The following is a 12961-nucleotide window of genomic DNA, read 5'->3' on the forward strand; positions in this document are numbered from 1 at the left end:
CCAAACTTCCAAGCCATCCCTCTCCCACACCTACCACCCCTTGGCAACCACAAGTCTATTCTCTATGTCTGTGAGTCTGTTTTGTATATAAGTTCACTTGTGTCATATTTTAGATTCCACATATAAGTGATATCATATGGTATTTGTCTTTCTCTTTTTGACTTACCTCAGTATGATAATCTCTAGGTCCATCCATGTTGTTGTAAATGGCGTTATTTCATTCTTTTTTATGGCTGAGTAGTATTCCATTGTATATATGTACCACATCTTCTTTATCCATTCATCTTTTGATGGACATTTAGGTTGTTTCAATGTCTTGGCTATTGTCCATACTGCTACTATGAACATAGGGGTGCATTATTTTTTGAATTATAGTTTTATCTGGATATATTCCCAGGAGTGAGATTGCTGGATCATACGGCAACTCTATTTTTAGTTTTTTAAGAAACCTCCATACTGTTTTTCATAGTGGCTGCACCAATTTACATTTCCACCAACAGTGTAGGAGAGTTCCCTCTTTAGAGCTTATACTCATTTTTAAAAAATATTTATTTTATTTATTTATTTATCTATCTATTTATTTATTTATTTGGCTGTGTTGGGTCTTAGTTGCAGCACACGGGATATTCGTTGAGGCATGCGGGATCTTTCGTTGCGACATGCGGGCTCTTCGTTATGGTTGTGGCGTGCGGGTTTTCTAGTTGTGGCGTGCGGGTTTTCTCTTTAGTTGTGGCACGTGGGCTCTATAGTTTTGCAGCACGCGGGCTCTCTAGTTGAGACCTGCAAGCTCAGTAATTGTGGCACGCAGGCTTAGTTGCCCCTCGGCATGTAGGATCTTAGTTCCCCAACCAGGGATCGAACCCATGTCCCCTGCATTGGAAGGCGGATTCTTTACCACTGGACCACCAGGGAAGCCCCAGAGCCTATACTCTTAATAGCCACTTCCAAACAGGCAATGGCAAGACACTCTGGTGAGGGCTCTGATAGAGGGAGGCCGGAGGCAATGGAGGGCCTTGCTGGGACAACTGTAATGAAGAATGACTATCTAGAGGCTAGAAAGCACAGAAAGTTCAGAGGAACCTGAGCATCGAGGACTGGGCTACAATAGTTGATTGCTCCAGAGACAGGAAGTCTCTGGTGAGAAAAGATGAAAGGGTGACCAGAGTCATTTTACTCTTCTCCTGCTCTGATCAGGGCACCGTTACCTCTGTTCTGCAGAGCTTTCTCATCCAACATCTCACCAATCCTCACTACAGTCAAGGGAATCAGGCAGGGCAGAGACTCCCAATTCCCACTTGACAAATGAGAAAAATGAGACCAATAGAGCAGCAGTGATTTGTCCTAGATATGAGGTGGCGGCAGAAGAAAGTCAAGTCTCTTGACTTCTGCTCTTTCTACTAACCTACTATGACTCTAGATCACAAAAAGGAAAATTCAAAACATTGTATTTAGGAAGAGTTTAAAATTCTAGATTTCTCTGACCATTCTCTTTTCATTTTACCATCACTCCCACCACTCCACCCCCTCCACCCCTCACCATACATGCACACAGAGTTCTTAAACTCTGCTTACATATACCCATGCTCCCTCCCTTGATGCCCGAAAGTCAGTGATTCAATCAGTGAGTTAATCAACCACAAAGCCTTGGCTGCTATTAGACACCACGTCCTCAGGGAAACATTCCCCTCCACCAGCTCTTCCTCAGCATACAGATCTTTAAATAGCAATTAAAGAAAAGAGAGGAATACTGAAAAAGGAAAGGTCAGGGAGAAACACCCTATGAGGGAAGAACATCTCAAACGATTCTTAAGTCTGCACAGAGACATCATATTTAGCCCCAGCCTGAGGTCCACCCACAAAATCAACTCAGTTGGGATCTTGAATTTTTAATAAGGAAAAGTACTAAAACTCCATCATTAAATCATTTATTCATTCATTCTTTCGTTATGATTGATGTTTACCTTGCATACAACTTAGGTGTTAGAGCCACACACACTCACACACACACAACCTCTGCCTTCAAAAAGCTTAACTTTTAGTTTATGCTCCATTGTTGTAGATGAAGCCATTTTTTACTAATTCATTTGCTTCTATCATTTATGTGAGTTTTATGTATATAAGTGATAATTTGTGTTTTTCAAGTCTTAGTAATATGACTATGGGAGTTACACGGAGAGGAAGAATGAAGGAAAGGCGTGTTTGTTCTTTGATATATTTTTTCATCTATTCCAGAAGATTTTCTTTTTAGAAACTTGAGTTGGCCTGAGGCTCTTTTGGAAAGAGCTATGTTCAGCAGTAAATAATCTTTTATTTTTCCTTTAATTAATTAATTAATTAATTAATTGGCTGTGTTGGGTCTTCGTTGCTGCGCGCGGGCTTTCTCTAGTTGCAGCGAGCGGGGGCTACTCTTTGTTGCAGTGAGCAGGCTTCTCATTGAGGAGGCTTCTCTTGTTGCGGAGCACAGGCTCTAGGCATGCGGGCTTCAGTAGTTATGGCACACAGACTCAGTAGTTGTGGCTCGTGGGATCTAGAGCAGAGGCTCAGTAGTTGTGGCGCACGAGCTTAGTTGCTCCATGGCATGTGGGATCTTCCCGGACCAGAGCTCGAACCCGTGTCCCCTGCATTGGCAGGCAGATTCTTAACCACTACGCCACCAGGGAAGTCCCAATAATCTCTTTTTATTAAAAAAAAAAATCAATAGCTTTACCAGAAAAACAGAAACAAAACCTTACCTTCTAGTGGAGAAGGCAGGCAATCAGGATACAAGGAAAGAGGTATAATCAAGGGATATACCACATTCTGTGGAAGCAAGATGACTAATTCTCCTTTACGGGTCAGGGAAAGACTTCCCAGAGAAGATTGGCTTGGCCATTGGCTTGGCCTCAGAGAATATGGAACATCTAGATGCTAGAATGCTGAGCCTGCACAGACAGGGCAGGAGAGGTCTCTAAGGGCAGACTAAACAGCCCTAGGTTGGGAATTTCCTGGCAGTGGTTAGGACTCTGTGCTTCCACTTCTGAGGGCCCGGGTTTGATCCCCTGTCTAGGAACTAAGATCCCGCAAGCTCCTTGGCGTGGCCATAAAAAAAAAAAAAAGAGTAGTCCTAGGTTCCTAGCAGAGGAGTTGCCTTGCGATAAAAGAAATATGTCATGGCCCTGGTTGTTTCAAAAATTATATTACCCCTCTGGGGCATCTGCTCCAGGTAAAGTTCATCAGACTCTGTAAGGGACCAAACTCTACCCTGCACTCAAACAGACCCAAAGCTCTGAGCATAAGCTCTGAGACTCTACAAGAGACTTCTCTATCTTGCCCTCACACACTTCTTCCTGTCTTGCACACAGCCTCCCACAGCAACCAGAGCCACCTTATCTCCCAAAGAGCTCTGCTGGTGGATACCACCATTAATTGTCTTAAGACTTAAAGCCAGACAAAATGCGAAACAGTTCAGTTCAAATGCAACCATTAGTGCTTTAACCTTGAGCGAGCCAAAGATGAAGACAAAAGTCCTTTTAATGCACAAACACAGAACAAAGCAAACAACTCATATCAAACTACAGTCCATTCAGTGGAAGCTGCAAATTCGGTAGTCCCTGCCACCCTACCCACCTGTCACCAAACCCATGTTCCAGCTAGGCCCAGCCTAGGCACACAGCACAAGCAGCACTGGAAAGAAGGGTAGGGGAGCAGGTGCTCAGACGCTTACCTGAAACACTATCCAAATGGAAGAGAGCAGCTGCACCCTTCCCATGCCCCATCCCGACCCCACAGAATGCCAGCCCAGCCTGGCCCCTGTGGGACTTGAAAATCCGCAAAGAAGCTGGCAATGTACCACCTAAGCACCACAGATCACACTTCTCAGGAAATGCAGGCTACTTTTGCAGCCCACATGACAGGACTGCCACACGCAGTCTAGATACTAATGGCTATTTAAGGAGTGCTGCTCTGAAATAGAGAAAGCGGGTTGAAGTTTGGTGACCAACTTGATCATATTCTACACCCATTCTCACCTCCATGCAGTCCCCAATATCAAATCCTACCATACCTTCAAGCCCAATCCACATACTGCCTCCTCTGAGAACAGCTTCCAGCCTCCTGCAGTCCTCAATGATCACCCTGTTTCATTCAGACAACATTTATTCACTCAGAAAATATGTAGCAATGCTTTTTCTATGGCAGCACTCTTTGCTGCGGTACTGCTGCATTCCCCTCACCGGAACTCAAATTCTTTGACAAGGCTGCCCAAGTCCTACACATCTACTGCCTAACCCCACCAAGAATTGCCTCTGCATGCAACAAATCTATTATACTAGATGATTTAACGTGGACACATCCTACCTCAAGAGCCCACTGCCAATTCTCCTCCCTCTAATTCAGCCTGCACTTCCCGATCAGATCTTGTTTACCACCACTTTATGCAGGCTCACCACGGTGATGGCTCTTCACTACCTAGAGCAGAGGTCTTCAAAGTACAGATGACAATCCCTGAGTTAATAGATCAGATTATTTTTTTAATTTATCAGAGTCCATCAGTAAGGGCATATGCTGTTTTATGGAAGTTTTATTTCATTTAAAGAATAACAACAATAATTATAGCAGCTAACATTTATGTAGTACTATGTGTCAGGCACTATTCAAGCACTTTCTATTTGTTATCTCATTCGTCCTCACAACAGCCTTACAAGGTATCATTATTATCATCTCCATTTTTCAGATCAAGAAGCTAAGGCACACAGAAATAAACTAAGTGGTGGCATTTAGAGACAGGTAGTCTGGCTCCAGAGTCCAAGCCTCTAGCTACTATACTACACAATAGAGTATAAAAAGGGCTTTTAGGGCCTTCCTGGTGGCGCAGTGGTTGAGAGTCCGCCTGCCGATGCAGGGGACACGGGTTCGTGCCCTGGTCCGGGAAGATCCCACGTGCCGCGGAGCGGCTGGGCCCGTGAGCCATGGCCGCTGAGCCTGCGCGTCCGGAGTCTGTGCTCCACAACGGGAGAGGCCACAACAGTGAGAGGCCCGCGTACCGCAAAAAAAAAAAAAAAAAAAAAAGGGGGGGGGCTTTTAAATACATATATATACACCAGTATAGAGAGCTCAAAAAAAACCTTCCCATGATAACATCTCTTTTATTTTTTTTTTAGTATTTATTTATTTATTTTGGCTGTACCAGGTCTTAGTTGCGGCATGTGGATCTTTTTAGTTGCAGCACGCGGACTCTTAGTTGTGGCATGCACACGGGATCTAGTTCCCCGACCAGGGATAGAACCCATGCCCCCTGAATTAGAAGCATGGAGTCTTACCCACTGGACCATCAGGGAAGTCCCCAACCTCTCTTTTGAATAAATAAAGCCTAAACTTCTGTCTCTTTAGCTTTACTTCTTACTGCTTCTTCCATGTGCCCTCCATTCCCACCAGACTGACATACTCACGGGACCTGAACCTTCCCATCCCCCCCTCTTTCTATCACCCTTCTTCCACTGTTCCCTTCCCCCAAATCCTAATCAACCTTTCAGGCTTAGCTCCTCTAGGAAGGCTCCTGGAAAAGGGGAGGAGGGAATTACCACTGGTTTTATGCCCACCATGCATCAGACACTATGCGGGTGCCTTAGACACATTACCCTCATTCGATCTTCACAACCCTGTAAGGCTGCTATCACTATGCCTGCTTCACAGAAAAGAAAAAAGTAGTTCAGAAGGTTAACTTGTCAATGGCCCACAATACTAAAGCACACACTCTTTCCACTATACCTTCTAAGTCCCTTATGACTTTTTCCCCATGTTTAAATAATTACAGGTATACTATTTGATTTTGTATTTTATTAAAAACTGTCTCCTATTATTTTCCTGTTTATATATGTGTCTTATCTCTCCAGCTGAACTCTGAGCCTCTCAGCCCAAGGACTTCCCCTATTGCACCTAACACATAGCTAAGCACACAATGGCTACAGAATTTTACCAAACCAAAGCAGCATGTCTGGCCTTAGCTAGAAGAGAGGACTCTTGTGTTCTGGGTAAAGCTGCTGAACACCTGTGCCTTAACGACACATAACTATTAATTAATTTCTTCTATAGCTAAGGAAAAAGTTCTCTTAACCAAGAAAATCACATAGTGAAGTCTATGAGTCACTCCTGTCAGCAATAACATGAAGATACCAGAAAACAAGTAGCAAAAAAAGAATTACAGTGGGTGGAGTGTTTTTTCCCTTCCCACTTTGTAGGGAACACAATTGGGATGATGCTCTCTAACGGGTGCACACAGCTTCAGCTATGGAATGAGGGAATCCCAAAGGAAAGGCCAGCAAAACCCAACCAATCCTAAAGTTGCTCACAGAAGGCCCCCAGAGGGCTCAGAAGAATATAGTAGCAAACTACTGGCCAAGGAAGCAGAGAATGTGGGCTCCAGTTCTGGTTCATTCATTTATTCAACAACACTTACTGAAAGTACTGAGGATACCAGTCAATCTAGTGTGTAATCCAGACAAGCAAGTTACTTAACTCTTCTGGACCTCTAAAAAGAGTTTAATAAGCACTTTCTTGCCCATTTCACAAGCTGTTGAGAGGGTCAAATGAGAAAAGGACAGATCAACATCATGGACAAAGTATAAGCCTGTGGGATTATTTTAATTGTGGTAAAGCACACATAACATAAGTGGCTCTATTTTATATCTGTATTTCTCTGGCCTAAGGGCAGAGCAGTGGTGGGCAGAAATGCAGAAATGAGATCAGCGGTAACCTCAACTTCGTCACAGTCACCCACTCTCCTGACCCCTTGTTGGGCCTGTAAGATTTCCAGGAATCACTGCACAAAGTCAGTTCTAGAATTTTCAGGAATGGAAAGGTCTAAAAGACTCATAGACTCTCAGAGCTAGAAGGGCCTTTCGGATGAAACTCATCGTGACCCACATCCATGTCTCATCTTTCTTCCAGCTTATCACCAGATAACTGTGATGGCACTGCCTATCTTCTGAGAGCATCAGATATCAAACAGCATTTTATAAGCCAGGTTATCTAGTTTCAATAACTATATTTACTGTCCTATTGCCATGTCTGAGTCTTTAGAAAATTCTTGTCTAAACATTCTGTGTAGGGAGATTGGTTCAAGATGGCGGAGTAGAAGGACATGCACTCGCTCCCTCTTGTGAGAGCACCAGAATCACAACCAACTGCTGAGCAATAATCGACAGGAAGACACTGGAACTCACCAAAAAAGATACCCCACATCCAAAGACAAAGGAGAAGCCACAATGAGACGGTAGGAGGGTCACGATCACAATAAAATCAAATCCCATAACTTCTGGGTGGGTAACTCACAAACTGGAGAACATTTATACCACAGAAGTCCACCCACTGGAGGGAAGGTTCTGAGCCCCATGTCAGGCTTCCCAACCTGGGGGTCCGGCAATGAGAGGAGGAATTCCCTGAGAATCAGACTTTGAAGGCTAGCAGGACTTGACTGCAGGACTTCAACAGGACAGGGGGAAACAGAGACTCCACTCTTGGAGGGCACACACAAAGTAGTGTACGCATCGGGACCCAGGGGACGGAGCAGTGACCCCAAAGGAGACTAAACCAGACCTACCTGCTAGTACTGGAGGGTCTCCTGCAGAGGTAGGGGATGGCTGTGGCTCACCATGGGGACAAGGACACTGGCAGCAGAAGTTCTGGGAAGTACTGCTTGGCATGAGCCCTCCCAGAGTCTGCCATTAGCCTCACCAAAGAGGCAGGTAGCCTCCAGTGCTGGGTTGCCTCAGGCCAAACAACCAACAGGGAGGGAACCCAGCCCCATCCATCAGCAGACAAGTGGATTAAAGTTGTATTGAGTTCTGCCCACCAGAGCAACACACAGCTCCACCCATGACCAGAGGCTTGCACAAGCCTCTTAAATATCCTCATCCACCAGAGGGCAGACAGAAGAAGCAAGAAGAACTACAATCCTGCAGCCTGTGGAAGGAAAACCACTTTCACAGAAAGATAGACAAAATAAAAAGGTAGAGGACTTTGTACCAGATGAAGGAACAAGATAAAACCCTAGAAAAACAACTAAAGGAAATAGAGATAGACAACCTTCCAGAAAAAGAATTCATAATAATGATAGTTTAGTTGATCCAGGACCTCAGACAAAGAATGGAGACAAAGATCCAGAAGACACAAGAAATGTTTAACAAAGACCTAGAAGAATTAAAGAACAAACACCTAGAAGAATGAAAGAACAAACAAACAGAGAGGAACAATACAATAACTGAAATGAAAAATACACTAGAAGGAATCAATAACAGAATAACTGAAGCAGAAGAACGGATAAGTGACCTGGAAGACAGAATGGTGGAATTCACTGCCATGGAACAGAATAAAGAAAAAAGAATGAAAAGAAATGAAGACCGTCTAAGAGACCTCTGGGACAACATTAAACACAACAACATTCGCATTATAGGAGTCCCAGAAGGAGAAGAGAGAGAGAAAGGACCCGAGAAAATATTTGAAGAGATTATAGTCGAAAAATTCCCTAATATGGGAAAGGAAATAGCCACTCAAGTCCAGGAAGCGCAGAGAGTTCCAGGCAGGACAAACACAAGGAGAAACACACCAAGACACATAGTAATCAAACTGACAAAAATTAAAGACAAAAATTATTGAAAGCAACAAGGGAAAAATGACAAATAACATACAAGGGAACTCCCATAAGGTTAATAGCTGATCTCTCAGCAGAAACTCTACAAGCCAGAAGGGAGTGGCATGACATATTTAAAGTGATGAAAGGGAAGAAACTACAACCAAGATTACCCAACCCAGCAAGGATCTCATTCAGATTCATGGAGACATCAAAAGCTTTACAGACAAGCAAAAGCTAAGAGAATTCAGCACCACCAAACCAGCTCTATAACAAATGCTAAAGGAACTTCTCTAAGTGGGAAACACAAGAGAAAAAAAGGACCTACAAAGACAAACCCATAACAATTAAGAAAATGGTAACAGGAACATACATATCGATAATTACCTTAAACGTGAATGGATTAAATGCTCCAACCAAAAGACACAGGCTCCCTGAATGGATACAAAAACAAGACTCACATATATGCTGTCTACAAGAGACCCACTTCAGACCTAGGGACACATACAGACTGAAAGTGAGGGCATGGAAAAAGATATTCCATGCAAATGTAAATAAAAAGAAAGCCAGAGTAGCAATTCTCATAATAGACAAAATAGACTTTAAAATAAAGACTATTACAAAAGACAAAGGACACTACATAATGATGAAGGGATCAATCCAAGAAGAAGATATAACAATTATAAATATATATGCACCCAACATAGGAGCACCTCAATACATAAGGCAACTGCTAACAGTTATAAAAGAGGAATTCAGGGCTTCCCTGGTGGCGCAGTGGCTGAGAGTCTGCCTGCCAATGCAGGGGACGTGGGTTTTTGCCCCAGTCCGGGAAGATCCCACATGTCGCGGAGCGGCTGGGCCCGTGAGCCATGGCCGCTGAGCCTGCGCGTACGGAACCTGTGCTCTGCAATGGGAGAGGCCACAACGGTGAGAGGCCCGCATACCGCAAAAAAAAAAAGAGGAATTCGACAGTAACACAATAATAGTGGGGACTTTAACACCCCACTTACACCAATGGACACATCATCCAGACAGAATATTAAAAAGGAAACACAAGCTCTAAATGACACAATAGAACAGATAGATTTAATTGATATTTATAGGACATTCCATCCAAAAACAGCAGATTACACTTTCTTCTCAAGTGCACACGGAACATTCTCCAGGATAGATCACATCTTGGGTCACAAATCAAGCCTCGGTAAATTTAAGAAACTTGAAATCGTATCAAGCATCTTTTCCGACCACAACGCTATGAGATTAGAAATCAATTCCAGGGTAAAAAATGTAAAAAACACAAACACATGGAGGCTAAACAATACGTTACTGAATAACCAAGAGATCACTGAAGAAATCAAAGAGGAAATCAAAAAATACCTAGAGACAAATGACAATGAAAACACAATGATCCAAAACCTTTGGGATGCAGCAAAAGCAGTTCTAAGAGGGAAGTTTATAGCAATACAAGCCTACCTCAAGAAACAAGAAAAATCTCAAATAAACGATCTAACCTTACACCTAAAGGAACTAGAGAAAGAAGAACAAACAAAACCCAAAGTTAGTAGAAGGAAAGAAATCATAAAAATCAGAGCAGAAATAAATGGAAAAGAAACAAAGAAAACAATAGCAAAGATCAATAAAACTAAAAGGTGGTTGTTTGAGAAGATAAACAAAATTGATAAACCTTCAGCCAGATTCATCAAGAAAAAGAGGGAGAAGATTCAAATCAATAAATTTAGAAATGAAAAAGGAGAAGTTACAATGGATACCGCAGAAATACAAAGCATCATAAGAGACTACTACAAGCAACTTTATGCCAATAAAATGGACAAACTGGAAGAAATGGACAAATTCTTAGAAAGATATAATCTTCCAAGACTGAACCAGGAGGAAATAGAAAATATGAACAGACCAATCACAAGTAACGAAATTGAAACTGTGATTTAAAATCTTCCAACAAACAAAAGTCCAGGACCAGATGGCTTCACAGGTGAATTCTATCAAACATTTAGAGAAGACCTAACACCCATCCTTCTCAAACTCTTCCAAAACTTTTCAGAGGAAGGAACACTCCCAAACTCATTCTATGAGTCCACCATGACCTGGATTCCAAAACCAGACAAAGATACTTCAAAAAAAGAAAATTACAGACCAATATCACTGATGACTATAGATGCAAAAATTCTCAACAAAATACCAGCAAACAGAACCCAACAACACATTAAAAGGATCATACACCATGATCAAGTGGGATTTATCCCAGGGATGCAAGGATTCTTCAATATACGCAAATCAATCAATGTGATACACCATATTAACAAATTGAAGAAGAAAAACCATATGATCATCTCAATAGATGCAGAAAAAGCTTTTGACAAAATTCAACACCGATTTAAGATAAAAACTCTCCAGAAAGTGGGCATAGAGGGAACCTACCTCAACATAATAAAGGCCATATATGACAGACCCACAGCAAACATCATTCTCAATGGTGAAAAACTGAAACCATTTCCTCTAAGATCAGGAACAAGACAAGGTTGTCCAGTCTCACCACTATTTTTCAACATAGTTTTGGAAGTCCTAGCCATGGCAGTCAGAGAAGAAAAAGAAATAAAAGGAATACAAATTGGAAAAGAAGAAGTAAAACTGTGACTCTTTGCAGATGACATGATACCATACATAGAGAATCCTAAAGATGCCCCCAGAAAACTACTAGAGCTAATCAGTGAATTTGGTAAAGTTGTAGGATACAAAATTAATGCACAGAAATCTCTTGCATTCCTATACACTAACAACAAAAGATCAGAAAGAGAAATTAAGGAAACAATCTCATTCACCATTGCAACAAAAAGAATAAAATACCAAGGAATAAGCCTACCTAAGGAGGTAAAAGACCTGTACTCAGAAAACTATAAGACACTGATGAAAGAAATCAAAGATGACACAAACAGATGGAGAGATATACCATGTTCTTGGATTGGAAGAATCAACATTGTGAAAATGACTCTACTACCCAAAGCAATCTACAGATGCAATGCGATCCTTATCAAACTACCAATGGCATTTTTCACAGAACTAGAACAAAAAATTTCACAATTTGTATGGAAACACAAAAGACCCCGAATAGCTAAAGCAATCTTGAGAAAGAAAAACGGAGCTGGAGGAACCAGACTGCCTGACTTCAGACTATACTACAAAGCTACAGTCATCAAGACAATATGGTACTGGCACAAAAACAGAAATACAGATCAATGAAACAGGATAGAAAGCCCAGAGATAAACCCACGCACCTATGTTCAACTAATCTATGACAAAGGAGGCAAGGATATACAACGGAGAAAAAACAGTCTCTTCAATTAGTGGTGCTGGGAAAACTGGACAGCTACATGTAAAAGAATGAAATTAGAACACTCCCTAACACCATACACAAAAATAAACTCAACATGGATTAGAGACCTAAATTTAAGACCAGACACTATAAAACTCTTAGAGGAAAACATAGGCAGAACACTCTATGACATAAATCACAACAAGATTTTTTTGGATCCACCTCCTAGAGTAATGGAAATAAAAACAAAAATAAACAAATGGGACCTAATGAAACTTCAAAGCTTTTTCAAAGCAAAGGAAACTACAAACAAGACAAAAAGGCAACCCTCAGAATGGGAGAAAATATTTGCAAATGAATCAACGGACAAAGGATTAATCTCCAAAATATATAAACAGCTCATGCAGCTCAATATTAAGAAAACAAACAACCCAATCCAAAAATGGGCAGAAGACCTAAATAGACATTTCTCCAAAGAAGACATACAGATGGCCAAGAAGCACATGAAAAGCTGCTCAACATCACTAATTATTAGAGAAATGCAAATCAAAACTACAGTGAGGTACCACCTCACACCAGTTAGAATCGGCATCATCAGAAACTCTACAAACAGTAAGTGCTGGAAAGGGTGTGGAGAAAAGGGAACCCTTTTGCACTGTTGGTGGGAATGTAAATTGATACAGCCACTATGGAGAACAGTATGGAGGTTCCTTAAAAAACTAAAAATAGAACTACCATATGACCCAGCAATCCCACTACTGGGGATATACCCAGAGAAAACCGTAATTCAAAAAGACATATGCACCCCAATGTTCATTGCAGCACTCTTTACAATAGCCAGGTCATGGAAGCAACCTAAATGCCCATCGACAGACGAATGGATAAAGAAGACATGGTACATATATACAATGGAATATTACTCACCTATAAAACGGAACGAAATTGGGTCATTTGTAGAGACGTGGATGGACCTAGAGACTGTCATACAGAGAGAAGTAAATCAGAAAGAGAAAAACAAATATCGT

General features: G+C 41.8%; 1 protein-coding gene across 11 annotated transcripts in view; it reads right to left on the minus strand.

The window, feature by feature from the left end:
• The window catches only part of STIM1 (stromal interaction molecule 1), a 194120-nt gene that overhangs the window by 107835 nt on the left and 73324 nt on the right, over positions 1-12961 (minus strand). For 5 of the 11 annotated variants that reach the window (XM_060303599.2, XM_060303594.1, XM_060303597.1 and 2 more), the window contains exon 2: positions 12861-12914. The exons of the other annotated variants lie outside the window; for them this stretch is intronic. In XM_060303599.2, coding sequence (XP_060159582.1) covers positions 12861-12914 — 54 coding nt within the window. The remainder of the gene's footprint in view (positions 1-12860; positions 12915-12961) is intronic. 11 annotated transcript variants of the gene reach the window in all.

Source organism: Globicephala melas, chromosome 8 (assembly GCF_963455315.2).
Source record: "Globicephala melas chromosome 8, mGloMel1.2, whole genome shotgun sequence".
NCBI classification, from domain to species: Eukaryota; Metazoa; Chordata; class Mammalia; order Artiodactyla; family Delphinidae; genus Globicephala; species Globicephala melas.